Raw genomic sequence first — 18,609 nt, 5'->3', positions numbered from 1 at the left:
ACTTAACATACGGCGAGACCGAACTTGACTTAAAATGGAGGATAAACCTGAGGACTACAATAATATCTAATGGAAGAATACTTTAAAAAAATCTCTGGGGGAAAAAGAATAGATTGACTCTTTGGAAACCATTTCATTTTTGGGACGGAGCTTTAGGATTCATTTGACTGTTCAATTTAATGGAATTACGACTATGTACGTATTACTTATTAAAAGGCACTAGCTGGTTAAAAATCAAGACCAAAAGTAGAGGGTTTTTTCTTTCTTGCCAATATTGGACTCAATTATATTTAAAATAGAAGGTACAACAAAGACTCATTATATTGGACATTAAACAAAATATTATTCTGATGTTAATGGATGTTAATATTTGAATATATAATTGTTAAAATTTATAACTGTGAGCAATGTGGGAGGGGGGGAACAGGCTGGAAGACTGGCTTTCTCTGAGTTTGGAGGAGGTCCCTGACAAAGTTTGTGTGGTTGGAAAGGACCTTATGTTTTGAAATTAAACTCTACAGGGGAAGTCAAGAAACGAGGAGAATTGACCCCCTCAGTTTAAATCAAAAATGGCAGAAGTAAAAATCTCAATGTTAAAACAAACCAGCCAAGCCGCAATGCAAGATAATATAAATAAAGTATGTTTTGTACATTTTGCTCTTAGATTTTAAAAGTTTAAAGGAAGGTGTTAAAAAGGCAGCTGCTAAAATTTGGAAAAATACCAATCCAATCTCAGAAGCTGTGAGCCAATTAAAAGAGGCGAATGCACGAACCACTAAGGCAGGTAGAGGGACGAGGTTTGCAGAAAATACATGGGAAAGTAAGAGTGGTTCAAAATAAAAATGGTAACCCATGTGAAATGATCTGGGAGCCTTTGACAGATAAATATGATACCTGTGTGAAATGATTTGGGAGGCTTTGGCTGTGATAGAGAAGAAACAGGGTGGGAGGGGAATACAAAGTATGATTGATTCAGGAGGTAACATTTCTAGTTCAACAGCCTCAAGCAAACTTTATTACATGGCAGGGGTGTTTATTTAGAGAGATGAAGCCGCAAGATTATTTTTTTAAAAAATTACACATTAGGGTCTTATAGCACAATCTACTCAGAAGTTTTATGGAGTTTGCTCCCAGGTAAGTGGTAATGGATTGCAGCTTTAGTTTGTTAAAGATCTAACAACCCGCTAGAAAAAACTGTTCCCGTATAATACATCAAACAAGTGTGGGCTTAGCCTGCAAAAATACAACGTTCACATACCTATAAGTTCAGCTGCAGCACTGAAAGGCCAGGTGTGACTGGTCGAGTTTGTGTGCAAAAATTTTGGACATAGCTGAAACAACAGAAAGTGTACACGTTAAAATCAAAACAATTAAAATTCTAGGTACATATAGATGCACTGTTGCAACACAAAGCAGTTATGAAGTTTTACTTTAGATAAACCATCACAAATATACACCTGCAAAATTCATAAAAAGCACTGTAAGAACGAAAGAAAACATGGTATGCAGATGGAGCCTTATTTTCCCCAACGGGGTTCCTCAGGTTGCACCCGGCGAGAAAAATGGAAGCAGTCAAACAGACACCGAGGCTTCTGGCTTCAGAGGGAGGTTTATTCTGCATGCAGAAGGCACATGCTGTGTTCAAGGCACAAGCAAGTACAAAGCTAGTCCGTTTTCAAACAGTTCTTATAGAGGTCTTCAGCTCATTTCCCCACCCCAGGAATCTACCCTGAAAGTGGGTGCATGCAAGAAGGGTCAAGGGTTATCTTATACAGGAATATAGGGGGACCTTGGTCTGCAGCTCATCATACACACGTTGTCTATACATGTTGACAAGGGAAGCTAGCTCGACCCTGGTACAGTGGTGCCCCGTGTGGCGGAATAAGGCCTGGTTCATCATGGGTTAACATATCACTCCCATGTTAGGTAGGTGTTCCCTGGGAGGCGGAGCTACTGGGCATTCTAAAAGGAGGGGGAACAACCTGGAAAGGCAGTTGGGGGTTTGGCAGTTGGGTGTGGAGGTTTAGAGAAAAAAACTGCGAGGTTAGGCTTTGGGGAATGGGAGGAAAGGTCATTACCATTGCTAACGGGATGCAGGAAAGATTATAACTGAGCTGAATTATATAAGAAGATTTGTACCAGTAACAACTCAAGACATCCATGTTTTCACGTTACCTTAATAAAGTTAAAAAGTGTTTAAACGTTCGCTGACTGTGGCAGTGCGTCAGTGCCTCAAGAGGTGTGGCTGAGGGGAAAAGCACTAGAGGTTTCCTGAGGAAAAGGGGACGGGTGGCTTAATTCCCTAACACACAGAGGACTGGGCAGGGAAGCCAAAGGTGCCACGCAGTTGCCTAAAGTGAAGGCAAGCTGCAGTTGTTTGGGAACCCAGGGCGGGAGATCCCAAAGGTGGCAAGAGTTGTTTTGAACGTGAAGCACTGAGGTACCCCCGAGACAACTCCCATATAACCACTGAAGGATTCATCCTAGTGGACAGTGAAAGATAGGGAGTGTCTCTGTTGGGGAAGTATAGAAAGGGGAGGGAATAGGATCCCTCACACCCCGCTAGACAAATGCCTCGCTAGACGAAGGCATTCGTCTAGCGGAAGGCTGCCCCGCTAGACGAAAAAGTCTATGGGGCTGCCTCGCAAGACGAAAATTTTTCGTCTTTTTTGTTTTTCGTTTAGCGAAAGCATGGCTGTCATTGCCGCTTCGCTAGACGAAAAACCCGCTAGACGAAAATTTTCGCAGGACAAATTATTTTCGTCTAGCAGGGCACCACTGTACCATGTTTGGGAATCCTTGAGAGGGCCCCTCTAATTCCTGTGTTTTGCCTGTGCATTTAGCTGTGTAATGTATCGACATGAAATAAGGTGCTCTGCCATGCTCTCAGGGTCGTCTGTCTTCCTGGCAGGCTTCTTTCCTGCTTCTGATAACTTGGGGCCTTCCTGTGTATCTGAAGTGCTTAGCAGGGCAAGGCACTGAGAGAGAATCACTATTTGAGTCTTCAAGGGAAGGGGGAAAGGAAAAACATCCTTGGAATGCCAGAGGCCTCTTATTGAGCTGCATTTAGATTTTGCTGTGAGAGACCCCTTTTGGGCAGCACAAAAGAGTTCACAGTAAGAATTATACATTGGGAAAGATACAAACTTATACAACCAGAAATGCCAAGCTACATCTAGATATATGACTTATGCTGAAAATAAGAAAGCTACATTTTGGTCACCTCTTCCTCCACAGAAAGGTGCAATGCCTCATTGACTCAGAGGTATATTGAGTTACTGGTCCAAAAACTTTCTACACCATGGGGCTCAGCTGGGGATTGGTTTCTCTTTAAATAATAATAATAATTCTGATGATTCTTTAACAAATTGAGCACTAAAATCCAAAAACGTTTATAAAAATATAATGAAAAGCAGTATCAAAAAAGAAGAAAGAGAAAGAAAATATAAAATAGAATGCTCATGATCCTTACAAAACACAATTACATAAAAAGAAAAAAATAACATAGGAGTTATTTTTCTATTCTTTTTGTTATTTTTTCCTAACTCCCTACCTGACAATTATCTGTAACAACAATTATTCAATATCAGGGGTCAGCAACCTAAGGTCGTTTGTCCTGCCCACGAGCTGCCCCTGAACTAAATCGGCGCAGCATGGCACGGGGACTTGCTTCCGCGGAGCGGAAAACTATGTCTGTGGACGCGCAGAAAATCGCATATGCGCAGACGCTGAAAACTGTGGGTGCGCGCGCTCATGATCCAGCCCACGAAGGGATCTCCGCGGGACCAATCAGGCCCAGGCAAGATAAACCTTGCCAACCCCTGTTCAAAGTGTTTAACACGTGCACTCTAAATCAGTTTCCCCCCCTCTGCAGAATGTAACTTTTCCCAAATTTCCTTCCCAAGTCCAGCTTTAAATTCTTAGTCACTCAGACAGCCAATATAACTTTTCTAATGTCCGTCTAGTACCATATATACGTTGAGTATAAGCCGACTTTTTCAGCCCATTTTTTGGGCTGAAAAAGCCGCCCTCGGCTTATACTCAGGTGAGGCGGGTGGCTGCAGAGGGACAAGCGGCAAGATAGGGATCCTTTCTTGCTGCTTGTCTCCCCTGGCCTGCCGATCCCCATCTGTGCCTGCTCTCTGATCCCCCACCCTGTGCCTGCTCTGTGCAAGGCATCGGGGAGGGAAAAACGGCGAGAAAGTGCTCCTGGCCGCTTTTCTCTCCCCATGCCTTGCGCAGAGCAGGCACAGCACCGGGGGATCAGAGAACTGCTGCGCTGAGACTCTCTGATCCCTCGTCCTGTGCCTGTCCTGTGCAAGGCATCGGGGAGGGAAAAGCGGCAAGAAAATGCTCCTCGGTGCTTTTTCCTCCCCGATGCCTTGCACAGAGCAGGCATTGCTCTGTGTGAGGATCGCCTCCTCCTCGTCCTCCTCCCGTCCCTTCTCCCCGAAGGGGAACAGAGGTAGCGACGGTGGCAGCGGGAGCAGGAGGAGCATCAAGCAGGCGCGCGAGCCGGCTCAGACCCAGAGAGCCTGTTGCTTTTGCCCCCATCCCATCCCAGCTCAGTCCGCCATAGAAACTGCCCACCCTGAAACTTTCCCAGAATATGCCCCTTGTCCCTGATGCCCTCCCTAAATATGCACCACCCACCCCTGAAACCTTCCCAGAATCTGCCCCCTTCCCCCCTTAATCCATCCTAGAATCTGCCCCTCCCCCCGAAACCTTCCCAAAATATTCCCCTTGCCCCCTGAAATGTACCCACAATATGCCCCCTTGCCCCTTGAGCCCTCCCTGTAAGAGACCCTTTCTTTCCAAGCCTTTTATTGGTATTTATTTTTATTTTTGAAATTTACCAGTAGCTGCTGCATTTCCCAACCTCGGCTTATGCTTAAGTCAATAAGTTTTCCCAGTTTTTTGTGGTCAAATTAGGTGCCTCGGTTTATATTTGCGTCGGTTTATACTCACGTATATACGGTAATCCAAACAGATATTTCTATATAAAAGCTCTTATAAAGTTCTTTTAAAGAGTTTCAGCAATCTCAGCCAAGTCACAGTCCAAAATTATTGCCAAATTGATATTCATCCAATCTTCCTTCCTTGTGGTTCCTTTCCCTCCCCCTTAGATTCTCCCAGTCTTTTATCATTTTGATTCACTGGGGGAGAAGAGACGTGTTTCTTATTTCCTCTGCCTGATCTGGCATCCCCTCCAAATCACTTTCCTTGAAAGAAAGGACTCCGTAAGTACTGGAGCTTAATTTGACTTTAAAGTTGTAAAAGATTTGGCTAACGGAGAGAGATCAAAGAGGAAGTCCGTCTCTCTCTCTGACAGCGGCAGGATCAAAGTAATACAGTGGAACTGAAGCCGCGAAGGACTTGCTTTTAAGTATTGCTCTGGTTTTTTTAGACTTTGAAAACCTCCTTTGGATGGAATTGTATTGATTTCTTCCTGTGGTTAAATCGGTAATGATTGATTGGGCAAAAGATGTTGGACATAATATAATGTTGGAAGATTGGGAGAAATTGTGGAGGGAAGGTACTAAGTTCACTGCATGTAATATGTTAAGGGAAAATATCATGAAAATGATTTACAGGTGGTATCTAACCCCAGTTAAGTTAGCTAAAATGTACCATGGTTTAAGTAATAAATGTTGGAAATGTAAACAAGTGGAAGGTACCTTCTTTCATATGTGGTGGACGTGCCCAAAGGTAAAGGACTTCTGGGAGAAGATATATAATGAACTTTAAAAGGTGTTGAAAAACACATTTAGTAAGAAACCAGAGGTCTTTCTGCTGGGCATGACCAACTATGAAATTCCCAACAAGGATAGAACATTTTTTATATATGCCACAACAGCTGCTAGGATTCTATTAGCTAAAAACTGGAAAACTGAAGAATTACCAACAGTGGAAGATTGGCAGATGAAGATGATTGAATATATGGAACTCGCGGAACTGACCGGGAAACTCCGAGACCAGAGGGAAGAAGCGGTGCAGGAGGATTGGAAGAAATTTAAAGACTATTTGAAACAACGTGAAAAGATTGATATTTGAGAATGAAATCAGAGGACATATAAGGTTACAGTTATGAAATTAGTTAGTTAAAATAGGAGATAAGAATTAGATATTAGTATTTTATTTTTGTAAGGATTAAGATTAGATGAGAATGATGATTATACAGTTATGAAATTACTAAAGAGGATTTGCAATGAACGCAGAAAGAGAGAATGTGAGGAGGTCCCCCAATAATGTTAGTAATAAGGATAGTTAAATAAGTGTTTGTTAAGATTTTTAGGTTTTTTGTATTTTTGTATTTGTATTTTTGTCTTTTTTGTGGTTTTTGTAGTGTTTTGTTGTATTTTGTGTTTGTTATATTATTAAAATCCAATAAATTCTTAAAAAAACAAAACAAATCACTTTCCTCATAAGAGACCATAGCTTGAGTTGTATTGCAATTACCTGAACTGCCAACATCACCACTTGCAGGTTGTTCATTTTTCTATGAAGTGAATTTCCCCACCACCTCAACAGAACCTTTCAGCCCTTCCACTGGTGAATGGTTTCTAAATGCACAAGTGGGTCCCCACAACCTTTTTTGTAGAGAAGGTGGGACAAAGAGAACATTTTCCTTTCTTCTCCAAAATGTACCTTCCTCACATGGTTTGCTTGGTTCACATGTAATGTTGAAGGGGAACAATTCTCTGTTGTGAAATGCCTTTTAATGCTTTTCTTTAGCCTGTTTAAATATATTCTTTAGCCTATACTCATATATATTTGTGTATTGCTTCTATAAGCCTCTGTAAAGAAAAAGTTTTGAATTGACATGAGCAGAAAACAGGGGCCTCTCACCAGGCAGTCTGCCCAGTGCCTCCCTCAAGGTTGAAGATAAGACCGATGCGCACTGTCTGGGGCTAGACAAAGAAGTCTTAAAATAGTCTGAATACCCTGCCTGTAAGACAAGAGGGAGGAGAGGTCCTTGGAGCTGGAATGTATCTCTCAATATATTAAGCTTCATAAGTTAGCCTTATATTAAGTAATCATATTGTAAGCATCAAGTTTGTTAGGATATTTTATGTCCCTTTGCTATTATTGCTATTATTGATTTATGCCTCTGTATTCTCTACCTAATGCAATAAGTTTCTTACTAATTAACTGGACCCAGGTGGCGCTGTGGGTTAAACCACAGAGTCTAGGGCTTGCTGATCAGAAGGTCGGCGGTTCGAATCCCTGCCACGGGGTGAGCTCCCGTTGCTCGGTCCCAGCTCCTGCCCACCTAGCAGTTCGAAAGCACATCAAAGTGCAAGTAGATAAATAGGGACCGCTCCAGCGGGAAGGTAAACAGCGTTTCCGTGCGCTGCTCTGGTTCGCCAGAAGCGGCTTTGTCATGCTGGCCACATGACTCGGAAGCTGTCTGCGGACAAACACCTTGGCCTATAGAGCGAGATGAGCGCCGCAACCCCAGAGTCGGACATGACTGGACCTGATGGTCAGGGGTCCCTTTACCTTTACCTATGCTTTCTTGCTGATTGGCAAGCACAGGTGTAGTTATAAATAGACTGAACCTTGAATAGACAATAGCGGATCTGTGTGCTCACAAGCCAGGGTTCTATGTTGCCAATTTCTGGGAGGTTTGCCAGGAACACCTCCTTTACATTCTTATGTGATCGACGAGAAGGTGGGCTCTGGGGGAAGGTTGAATTCCCAGAAAACACGTGAACACTGAGCTAAGTTTCGAATTCCTATAGTCATGTATAAAAGAAGTGCACGCCAGTTTCTAGGTGTGCAGTTTGGCGAATTATTGCCCTGTACCTTTTGCTTTGCATATGCAACCCAAAATAAACCTGTTGTATCCTGCGTGGTGTTTTGCCTCTTTGTGTTCATGTTCCTGCACTCAAGAGCCCAGAATGGTCTTACAATGTGAAGCCAGCCTTTGATTTCTTTCCTACCTTGCCTACTGCAGGAAGGAGCACAGCAGTGAATTTCTAGTAGAAACTGTGTTTATGGAATACAATCTTACTCGGCTAGTGATCGCCAAAGAAGCAGCAGCAGCAGCAGCAACTGAGAATCAAGGGGAAGTGGCATCAGTATTCAAGTCAAAGAACTGGTTGCCAGATGTGAAATATATTGACTTTTCCCCTAGGTCTCCAGGGCATTTAAGGACATAAACTTTTGCAAAACAATCTCATTTGTCATCGTAGGATGCCCCTTGGGAGAAACACCAGTGTTAGAAACTCTGATATATAAGCTAGGAACCAAATGGCTCCTAAAACCAAGGTTACAGTTGCCAAAACAAAATGTCTAGTTGCAACTGGAGCCCCCAAAGGTTTCTGTCTGCCTGGCCTTTGTGCCTGCCTCTCAATGTCCAGCTAAATGTCATGAAGGCTAAGAGTGCAACATCTGGGACAATATAGCTTGCTGACAATAAGTTTTAGAGAGCAGGATTTTGATAGGATGGCTCCCCATCCCTCATTCTCCTCTCTAAGTGGTTTTCTGGGAATATTAGTTGCTGACTAGGAGTCCACAACCTCCGCATGAATGACTCCAGAGTGCAAACATGGAAGCTGCAGCATATGTTCTTATTAACTTCAGTTGAAAGTAATCCACCAAGGATTGTGAAAGAAAATCCAAGACCAAATATTTACTAAAACAATACATCTCTTATGAGACATTCTATGTATTCCCCATCAAAAGCAATATTCTGGAAAGGGCATAATATTACTTAGGGGTGGAACTGTTTGTCCTCCTCAGCTGTAGCTCCATGCACCTGTCTTCCACCTGCATCATCACAGTGCAAACACAATAAAAGCATTCTTGCCACTCTCTTTGGACTGGTTATTTAAGCCGGAAACAAAAGAAGCGAAAGGATATTAGAGTTGCTCCTCAGGCTTAATCTGATAGGAAATCAATGCCCTGCAGGCAGGTTGGGCTTTACAGTATAGCAGCAGGTACAGTGGTGCCCCGCTAGACGAATGCCTCGCTAGACGAATGCCTCGCTAGACGAACAGCATTCGCTAGCGGAAGGCTGCCCCGCAAGACGAAAAAGTCAATGGGGCTGCCTCGCAAGAGGGAATTTTTTTGGGGGGGGCACGAAAACCTCCGCGCTGCATTGCCGCTTTGCTAGACGAAAAATTCGCTCTACGAAGACACTCGTAGAACGAATTATTTTCGTCTAGCGGGGCACCACTGTAGGTTATATTGTATCAAAGACTGAGTGAGCTTCAAGCAGTCTTTGCTATGCTCCTTTCCTATTTGAACAATAAGCTTGCATCTATAACCAGCTGTTATCTCCCCAAATCACTCTGGGAGAAATTCATTGTAGCTTTAAGGAGATTGTTCTGTCAGTACAAGCATTTTAGCTTGCCAGACAGAACAATCTACCTGTGTGCTGCTCTGGGGGTTCCCCTGACCTGTTCTGAGCCCATTTCAGGTGCTTGACTAAGCACATAGTAGACGTAAGTCACTCCTGGCTGCTACAGCAAATGCAATATTCCCACCCACTCATCCGCAGATAAAAATGAAACAAACACTCTCACCCTTCACCCTAGCCCATAAGTCAGCCATGCCAACCCAGGAATTTTATCTCCCCCCCCCCCCACTCAGATGCCTCGACTCAAGGCCAGGTGCATTTTCCAGGGATATGGCAACTTATCTCTTGCAAGGAGACAAGCAGCAAATGGAAAGCAGGGAGAAATGGCAAAAGTTTTCCTACTCTGCAGTCCCAGCTGCTGCACCTCTGCTGCTGTTGCAGAGGGTCCTGTAAAGCTGAAAACCACCCATTCTGGCAAACTAAGAAATCATTATGCATAAGAGCCATTATCTTTCTAGCTGTTGCCATATTTTCGTGTGTATAGCTGTAGCTTAATAAAAATTTACCTGTGGTTTTAACTTTCTTAGATCATTGCCTGGTAGTTGGAAGGTAGCTCCAGAAACAAACAGGGTAGTAGATCCCTGCTGAAAGGTGCTGAGGGCATGTTTTAAACTGTCTCACAAAAAAATCCTACAACTGAGAGAAAAAAATCACATGGTGTCTATGGCACACAGTGTATTTCACCAGTTGAAGCTGATATACTAGTTATGGTCCCTTGCAGACAGAAACAGTGTGGCCATAGCTTTTGTACCACTTACATAGTTTTACTTTGGTTTGGACAACCGAGGTACCACTGTATTTATTTATAAGGAAATAACTATCTGACTTTTAGAAGACATCTGAAAGCAGCCCCGTTTAGGGAAGTTTTTAATGTTTGATCTTTTATTGTGTTTTTAATGTTCTGTTGGGAGCTGCCCAGAGTGGCTGGGGTAACCCAGCCAGATGGGTGGGGTATCTATATATATATAAATGTTCCCATTGCGTGCGCGGCGGTCACCACCTTGCTCCGTAACCGCTGGACCAAACAGCATCAAATTAGGAAGCAATGTTCCATGACCATCAGGGAGTAATCTGGCAAAATTAAATTTCAAAAAAACCACACCTGTCATACCTAAAATAAAGGATAAACGCAAAAAAATTGGTGCGCCTATTAGATGTCACCAGCAACAGCACTGACACCACAACCAGCAAGAAGAAGAAGAGTATGGATTTGATACCCCGCTTTATCACTACCCGAAGGAGTCTCAAAGCGGCTAACATTCTCCTTTCCCTTCCTCCCCCACAACAAACACTCTGTGAGGTGAGTGGGGCTGAGAGACTTCAGAGAAGTGTGACTAACCCAAGGTCACCCAGCAGCTGCATTGTTGTAACCTGGAATAGATATATAATCTCACCTTTGCTTTATTCTGTATGCTTATATCTGATCAATGCTTGCAATATATTTGAGTAACATTTATGGATTAAGACTGTGCCTCGTAAGGAATGCTTCTTACAAAGAGTTTGTGGGTTACCGCTGAGCCAAGCAGAAATATCTAGCTAGGCAGATTGACCGCAGAAGAGATAAATTATGTCATGGGTCCTATGTCCCCAAGTGAGTCAGGATGTTGGAGGAAACAGGATGTCTGCAGAATGTTCTGGGTGTCTGAGATACATATATAGAGTTTTACCAAATGACATAATGAGATCTATATGCTTACCAAGCTGAAAGAATGACCCAACGAAAGGAGAGTTCACAGGGGCAGAAGGTTGTTACAAGAAAGCAAAAGTGAATCTCGTCTCAGCTAACTAGGGTGAAGTTCAGAGAGTCTTCTGGGGACAAGAGGGTTGGATTTCTGGGTTGCTGTCATACACTCATTGGCTTGATGCTTAATGCAAGGCATGAATATGTAACGTTTGAAGGATCTATAAAAACCTTTGGATACCTGTGATTGATGTCCAGTCTTTTGGACTGGACCCTATTGTTCAGCAATAAAAACGCTTACTCTTGATTTCTCCTGAATCCAGTGTTTGGCATTTATTTTAAGAACTAAGGTTCCCGGAACGATATAACAGCATGTGGAGGAGCGGAGACACGAACCTGGTTCCCCAGATTATGAGTCTACCGCTCTTAACCACTACACCACACTGGCACCAATAGAAAGGTGCCACCCAACTCCCGAGGCGACAACTTATAGCCGCCACCTCAAACGGCTGTCCGCCATTTGCGGCCTAACTTTCAGCCGCCGCCTCAAGGGGCCAAACAACGCATAACAAGCAGGCAGCTGTTCGCAGAGAGGCGGGGTGGGGTGGGGTGGGGTGATAGAGCTGCTACTACACGACCAAACCTCAAGAGACAGGAGAGAAGCCAGGCTTTGAAGCCAGGCGGTGTTGCGAGGCCAGGTTGCTATGGTAACGCGCGGCAAAAATGGAGGCCACCAACCCCCGAAGAAGCCGTCTGCGTGCGTGCGTGCGTGCGCGTCTTCCCAGGCCACAGCAATTGACAGCCGCTTTCCAGAACGCGACCTCCATTTGCAATTATACAGCAGTAAGCAACAGTTTCGGAGTGACCAGGGAAAGTGCAGGGGGGGGGGGAAGGTAGCAGGAAGAAACGGAGGGAAAGACAGAGAGGAGGCAGGCGGAAATTCAACGGGAGAAGCTATGTGGAGGCAGTCAGAAACGGGGGAAATACGGAGAGGCAAGCGGAAATTCAACAGGAGAAGCTGTGGGCATGGACAGTTTACATTTATATATAGAGAGAGATCTTCCTTTTCCATTTCACAAAAAAGGCCACCGCAACATGTGGCCAGGCCAGCTAGTAAATAATAAATGTAATAATAATAAATAATATTTTATTATTTCTACCCCACTCATCTGGCTGGGTATCTTTCCCCAGCCACTCTGGGCGGCTTCCAACAGAGGATTAAAAATACATTAAAACATCAGTCATTGAAAACTTCCCTAAACAGGGCTGCCTTCAGATGTCTTCTAAATGTCATATAGTTGTTTATTTCTTTGACATTTGATGGGATGTTATATAATAATAATTATTATTATTTAAGATGTAATGGAGGTGCTGTTTGTAAGGTGAAAAAGTGGTCAACTGGAAGAATGGTTTAATAGCAAGTGAAGGATGTCAACTGGACTTTAAATAAGAAATGATGCTGCTGTGTGAGGAAATGATGATCATATGTTTGGAACAGGATTGTATTCAATTACGTTTGGTTTGTAATAATCTGGAAAATTAATAAATACTGTAATTTGAAAAAAGGAAAGAAAGATGCATATCTTCACCACAGCCAGAGCCATAGCTGTCAACCCTCCCTGCTGTTTCCCAATGCTATAATAAGGGAATTTCCTGCAAAAAAGGGGAAAGGTTGACAGCTATGGCCAGAGCATACATTATTGCCATTTGTCAGGCAAAAGCAACACTACTCAAACCCTGCCTCTGCTGACTCCTCCCCTCGGGTTGCTGAAAAGCGAAAGCTACAAATCAGGTCAGTTTCACCCCTCCCGCGCTTCCTTCTTTCAAACTCACACGACCACCGTATTGTGTGCGCCCCCCTTTTCACGCAGAACCCCGCTCCCCACCCCGAAGGCACAAAAGGAGCAGGCAATGTTTACAACGCGCGTGGCGAGGTTTCAGAGGTGTCTGGAGCCTGCAGCTTTGCAAAAAGATCGCCAAATCTAGATAAGAGAACCAAACTCCTCCGCCTTTAGGGAGATGCACAGGAAAGAGAATTTGCCTCTCCCGCAATGATGGGACAGCCCACCAGCGGCTGCCTCTCTCTTTTTGGAACAATTCTCAAGAGGCAACTTGGAAGGCAGAAAGGGGTTTCCCTAAAGAGAAGCCTCGGAGCCCTTCAGCTCTGCGCTGCTGAGAGAGAAAACGGAACAGAAACCCGGGGGGGGGGGGGGGGATCCCGCAGCTCAGAAAAACCGCACATTTCACTTCCCAGAGAGGATTTGTAACCGGGCGCCCCGACAGCGCGAAAGGCAAGAACTCGAACATCTACACCCGTCGCGGGTAAGGCGCCTACGGGACGACGCCCCAAATCTCGCCTCTGCCTCGCAAGCCACATAAACGCAACCTGCCACAGCACCCTGCGGGGAAAAAACCGCCTCTTCCTCCCCGCTCCTCCGCCCGCTCTCACCGCACTCAGAGGAATCCCGCTCTCCTTTTGCGCCGACGCCATCTTAGCTCCTCCAGTACAAAAGCCGCAGCTGCACAGAAGCTTCCTTTTTCCCAGGCCCCTCTTCTTCAGAGCAAGTTACTTCCGGGGAGGAGACTGGGCGGAGCTGGAAAATAAATAAATGAATCGTGTTTTCCCTTCGCTTTCCTTCTGCGGCTGGCGCTGTGTTTATTTATTTCAGCCGACGATGAAACGTCACGGAGGGACGGCTGCCGCTTGCACGGCCTTTCGGTTCCACTGTTTACTTCTTCGGCTTCCCTCCTCTGCACGTGTGTACGCAGGTGCAGAGAGCGGGGAGTTCAAGTTGAAGGCAATGATGCAGCGACCGTTTTTCATAGCGGTCAGGGTGGGCTACTTCTCTGGAACGTAGCCTGTGTAAAAGAGAGATTCAAGATAAGGGTGGGAGGCTAAATAGAAAGTGTCGCCTTCCGTATTTATTTAGAGAGATTTACAAGCTTCAAGAAAGAGCCCTCGAAGCGATCGATGTACGCAAACTAGGCAGGGCCGGATTTCGGTTTGATGAGGCCCTAAGCTACTGAAGGTAATGGGGCCTTTTATATGTCCAGCTGTCCTTTGTCAACAACAAATTGTCTCATGCTCTACCGACTGAGGTGTCCTGCTGTTACGCCTGTATGCCTTGACCCAATAAGACCAGAAGAAAGATTCAGGCAGCAAAGTTTCCAAAAGCAAAGTTTCTTTATTGCAATAAGGTGCATTCAGTAAGCAAAAGGCAAAATGCACACCCCACCTCCTGTGGGGCAAGCTTAAGTACTCTCTATGACATAGTAAAGCTCCTCCTAAATCCCTCCTCCTGGCCTATCAGAACTAATATTATAATACTGCGTTAGCAAATCAGAACATTTCCTTTGTCCGGCTGCCTTTGTCTGTTTCAAGCTGCTTTAGCCGCCAGGAGGTGCTATATGCTATTATTTCAGTGCCTAAATGCCTAGCCGTTGACCCCCAACTGCACCTGGGACCTTATTTTGGCTTCTGCTGATGTTCACAGGAAATGGCTCGGTCACAGGGTGAGTTGTGGTTAGCTCTTTCCCCTGAAACCAGACATAGTGTGGAAAAGAGGAAGTCTGTGGTCGGCCGTTTACTGACATTCTGCTGAACTGCTGAACTGCTGAAACTGCTGATATGTCTAAAAAAGCTGCAGTGTTAAGCTTTAGCTAGAGTGAGCAAAACTGCATCTTCTGAAATGGAATCAGAGTGAAGCTGCATCTAAAATGGGGTTCTGTGGCTCTTTCTACCTACCCTCTGGTACCTTGGTGCCTCACTGCAGGCAGCCATCTCACAGGGAAGCAGGATAAAAATAGGGATACCACCTGAAAAATAAAATATTGGATTAAGCCTTTGTCACAATCTTCTGCCTGCTTTCACTAATGTGTAAGCATTTGCTGGGTGTTCCTGCAGATTTTTTTTTTTATCAGTACCAGTATGAACTCTGCTTTAGCAGAACGAAACCACTGTGAAGTTGACCATCTTCCATCACCATTATCTCAGGTAAAGCCTTGGTACTGAATCGTTTCCACTGCTTGTTTACCAGTTCTCAGTGAAATTTGTTAGCCTGAGGTTCAAGAAATAGTATTGTATGCCCCCCCCCCCTCAGCTATTTCTCTGGAGTCTTAAGTTAAGGTCTGGAAATCTCCAGGATTGGAATCGTTTGGAATAAAAAAATCATTTTAGGGAGGATGTTCATTTTGACTACCAAGATTCTACCCCAGTAGTCAGTCTTTCCCAGAGTTCCCAGCAGGGGCAGACCTTGGTAATATGCCACCCTATGTGAAGCCATTTCCCAGAGTTCCCAGCAGGGGCAGACCTTGGTAATATGCCACCCTATGTGAAGCCATTTGATGCCCTCCCTCCAGCCCTTAAGGTGCCTGTTTATGTTGTGCTTTGGAAAGGAGGTGCAAGGCTGTAGCAGGGTAAGTTCAGCTTTGGGGTATGTTCCTAGGAGGAATCTAGGACACTGTCAGAACCCCCTTCCTGAAGCTGGACAAGCACTTACCGGGCTTTGAAAAGGCACCCTCCTTGGCTGCATGATTGGTGTGACTGCACTGCTTGAACTGCCCTAAATCCACCTCTGTTAGAATCATAAAGTTGGAAGGGACCTCAAGGGTCATCTAGTTTCCAGTTAAGAAAATTCACTGACCACGCAGTTCAGTTCACAGTATAAAGTATGGTATTTCTTGTCTCACGGCACAAGACAAGCATAAACACTATCTACATAAGCTTCAAGAGTTGCTGATAGCTCAACATCAAAAAAACTAAGATCATGGCCACTGGCCCCATCACCTCCTGGCAAATAGAAGGGGAAGAAATGGAAGCAGTGACAGATTTTACTTTCTTGGGATCCATGATCACTGCAGATGGTGACAGCAGTCACGAAATTAAAAGACACCTGCTTCTTGGGAGAAAAGCAATGACAAACCTAGACAGCATCTTAAAAAGCAGAGACATCACCTTGCCAACAAAGGTCTGTATACTTAAAGCTATGGTTTTCCCAGTATAGTCATACCTCGTGTTGCGTTCGCTGTGGGTTGCGAACGGTACGGGTTATGAACGCGCCAAACCCGGAAGTAACGGAATGGGTTACTTCTGGGTTTGGCGGGTCGCGCATGTGCAGACGTGTCAAATGATGTCACGCACATGCACAGATGTGCCTAATCGTGACCCGTGCATGCGCAGGAGCAGCACTGTGGGTTGCGGGCTGCTCAGGATGCGAACGGGGCTCTGGAACGGATCCCGTTTGCATCTAGAGGTACCACTGTAGTGATGTAAGGAAGTGAGAGCTGGACCATAAAGAAGGCTGATCGGCGAAGAATTGATGCTTTTGAATTATGGTGCTGGAGGAGACTCTTGATAGTCCCATGGACTGCAAGAAGATCAAACCTATCCATTCTGAAGGAAATCAACCCTGAATGCTCATTGGAAGGACAGATCCTGAAGCTGAGTCTCTAATACTTTGGCCACATCATGAGAAGAGAAGACTTCCTGGAAAAGACCGTGATGCTGGGAAAGATTGAGGGCACAAGGAGAAGGGGACGACAGAGGATGAGATGGTTGGACAATGTCCTCGAAGCTACTAACATGAGTTTGGCCAAACTGTGGGAGGCAGTGAAAGATAGGCGTGCCTGGTGTGCTGTGGTCCATGGGGTCACGAAGAGTCTGAGTCGGACATGACTGAATGACTTTTTTTTTTTAAATAAGATTTTATTAATTTTCACTTTAAACAACAAATACACAATACATCACACAAATACAATTTAAAAAACATAACAAGCACATTAAAAAAACAAGAACAACAACAAAAAATATACCGTAAAAGAAAACTTATACGTACCTACACACAAACACTGGAACACTAAATAATAATTGTTTAATTCTAATTTCAAATCTTATTTGGGGACTTCCCCCATTCTCTCTGCTGCGTTCAATACTATTATACTTTAGTAACTTTGTAACTATTTTCTTATCATTCACCACTATTCTTAATAAAATTTTAAAATACTGACTTATATATATCTCACTACATAAAAAAGACATAACTTTAATCATTTAAAAACCATTCATAAACATTACTTCTAGTGTATCTGAAGAAGTGTGCATGCACACGAAAGCTCATACCAGGAACAAACTCAGTTGGTCTCTGAGGTGCTACTAGAAAGAATTTTCGATTTTGTATTACTTCTAGTGTACTATTTTGCCTATCATCATCTAGCTAAAGCCACTTATATACACTGATTCTGCTTCAGATATCTAACTTTTCACGATTTTTTAGATAGTCCTTAAATTTCTTCCAATCGTCTTGCACCTTCTCCCTCTGGTCTCGGAGTCTCACGGCCAGCTCAGCGAGTTCCATAAAATCCATTAACTTCATCTGCCATTCTTCTACTGTCGGGAGCTCTTCACCTTTCCAGTATCTTGCAAGTAAAATTCTGGCAGCTGTTGTGGCATACATAAAAAACACTCTATCTTGCCTGGGTATCTCATGATTGGTCATGCTCAAAAGGAAGGCCTCTGGTTTCTTACTAAAAGTAATTTTCATTACTTTTTTAAGTTCATTATAAATCTTCTCCCAGAAGGCCTTGACCTTTGAACATGTCCACCACATATGATAAATGGTACCTTCCAGATTTTTGCATTTCCAACACATATTACTTGTACCATGATATATCTTAGCTAACTTCACTGGTGTCAAATACCATCTACCGTATATATCATTTTCATAATATTCTCTCAATACATTGCAAGCTGTAAATTTTATACCTTCCTTCCATAACTTTTCCCAGTCATCCATCATAATATTATGTCCAACATCTTTTGCCCAATCTATCATTACAGTCTTAACCATTTCATCTTTCGTATGCCACTCTAGCAACAAATTATACATCCTGGAAAGGTTTTTAGAGTTCGGTTCAATTAATTCTGTTTCCAACGACTGAATGACTTTTTACCAGGAAGTTACCGGTAAATAGTCAGACTTAGTGGATGTAAGTTTCCATTGAGTGTCAAAAAAAAAAAAAAATGTCCAGGAAGAAGAGGATAGAAACAAAGACTAATCACATAATTGCTTACAGCTGATTTTGAGGAACTAAGTCCTCAAATCTAACTCAAGATAGGTTAAGGGTTTCCTTTGGACACCCATGTCTAAGCTTAATGCTTGACTTTAGCCAATCATATCTATGATCACACATTTTTCACATGTAACAATGTATTGCAACCGTATACCCGTAAGTGCTTGCCATGCACTCTGAGGAGTTGTGCAGATTCTTTGGGTGTTAGCCTACTCTGTGCCTTCTGCCATGGCTTCCCACCTCGGTATTATTCTTTGGCTACCTTCACCCTAACTCAATTGGACATTTGTCTACAACACTAGCTCATCATAGTATACAGTATTGTTACTGTATACCTCCAGTTTTACCGCTGATGGCTTGCACTGAGCTAATATCTCACACTCGTGCAGACTGCTGAATCTAGCCTTGCCATTACTGTATACCCACTGCTGCACGTATACACATTCCTTAGAGAAAGGGAGTGCGCATGAGTCATGCTTTAGTCCTTTGACCT

At 43.8% G+C, this 18,609-nt stretch overlaps 1 protein-coding gene across 2 annotated transcripts in view; it reads right to left on the bottom strand.

Annotated features, from left to right (window-relative positions):
- Positions 1–13,601, bottom strand: part of MORC3 (MORC family CW-type zinc finger 3) — a 35,640-nt gene extending 22,039 nt beyond the window's left edge. For both annotated transcript variants that reach the window (XM_033146996.1, XM_033146997.1), the window contains exons 1-2: positions 13,498–13,601; positions 1,259–1,331 (exon numbers count right to left, since the gene is read on the bottom strand). In XM_033146996.1, the coding sequence (XP_033002887.1) occupies positions 1,259–1,331; positions 13,498–13,539 (115 nt within the window). In that variant the 5' untranslated portion in view covers positions 13,540–13,601. The remainder of the gene's footprint in view (positions 1–1,258; positions 1,332–13,497) is intronic.
- Positions 13,602–18,609: the final 5,008 nt, after the last annotated feature.

Source organism: Lacerta agilis, chromosome 4 (assembly GCF_009819535.1).
Source record: "Lacerta agilis isolate rLacAgi1 chromosome 4, rLacAgi1.pri, whole genome shotgun sequence".
Lineage (NCBI taxonomy): Eukaryota > Metazoa > Chordata > Lepidosauria > Squamata > Lacertidae > Lacerta > Lacerta agilis.
This window is presented reverse-complemented; position numbering and strand designations above follow the sequence as displayed.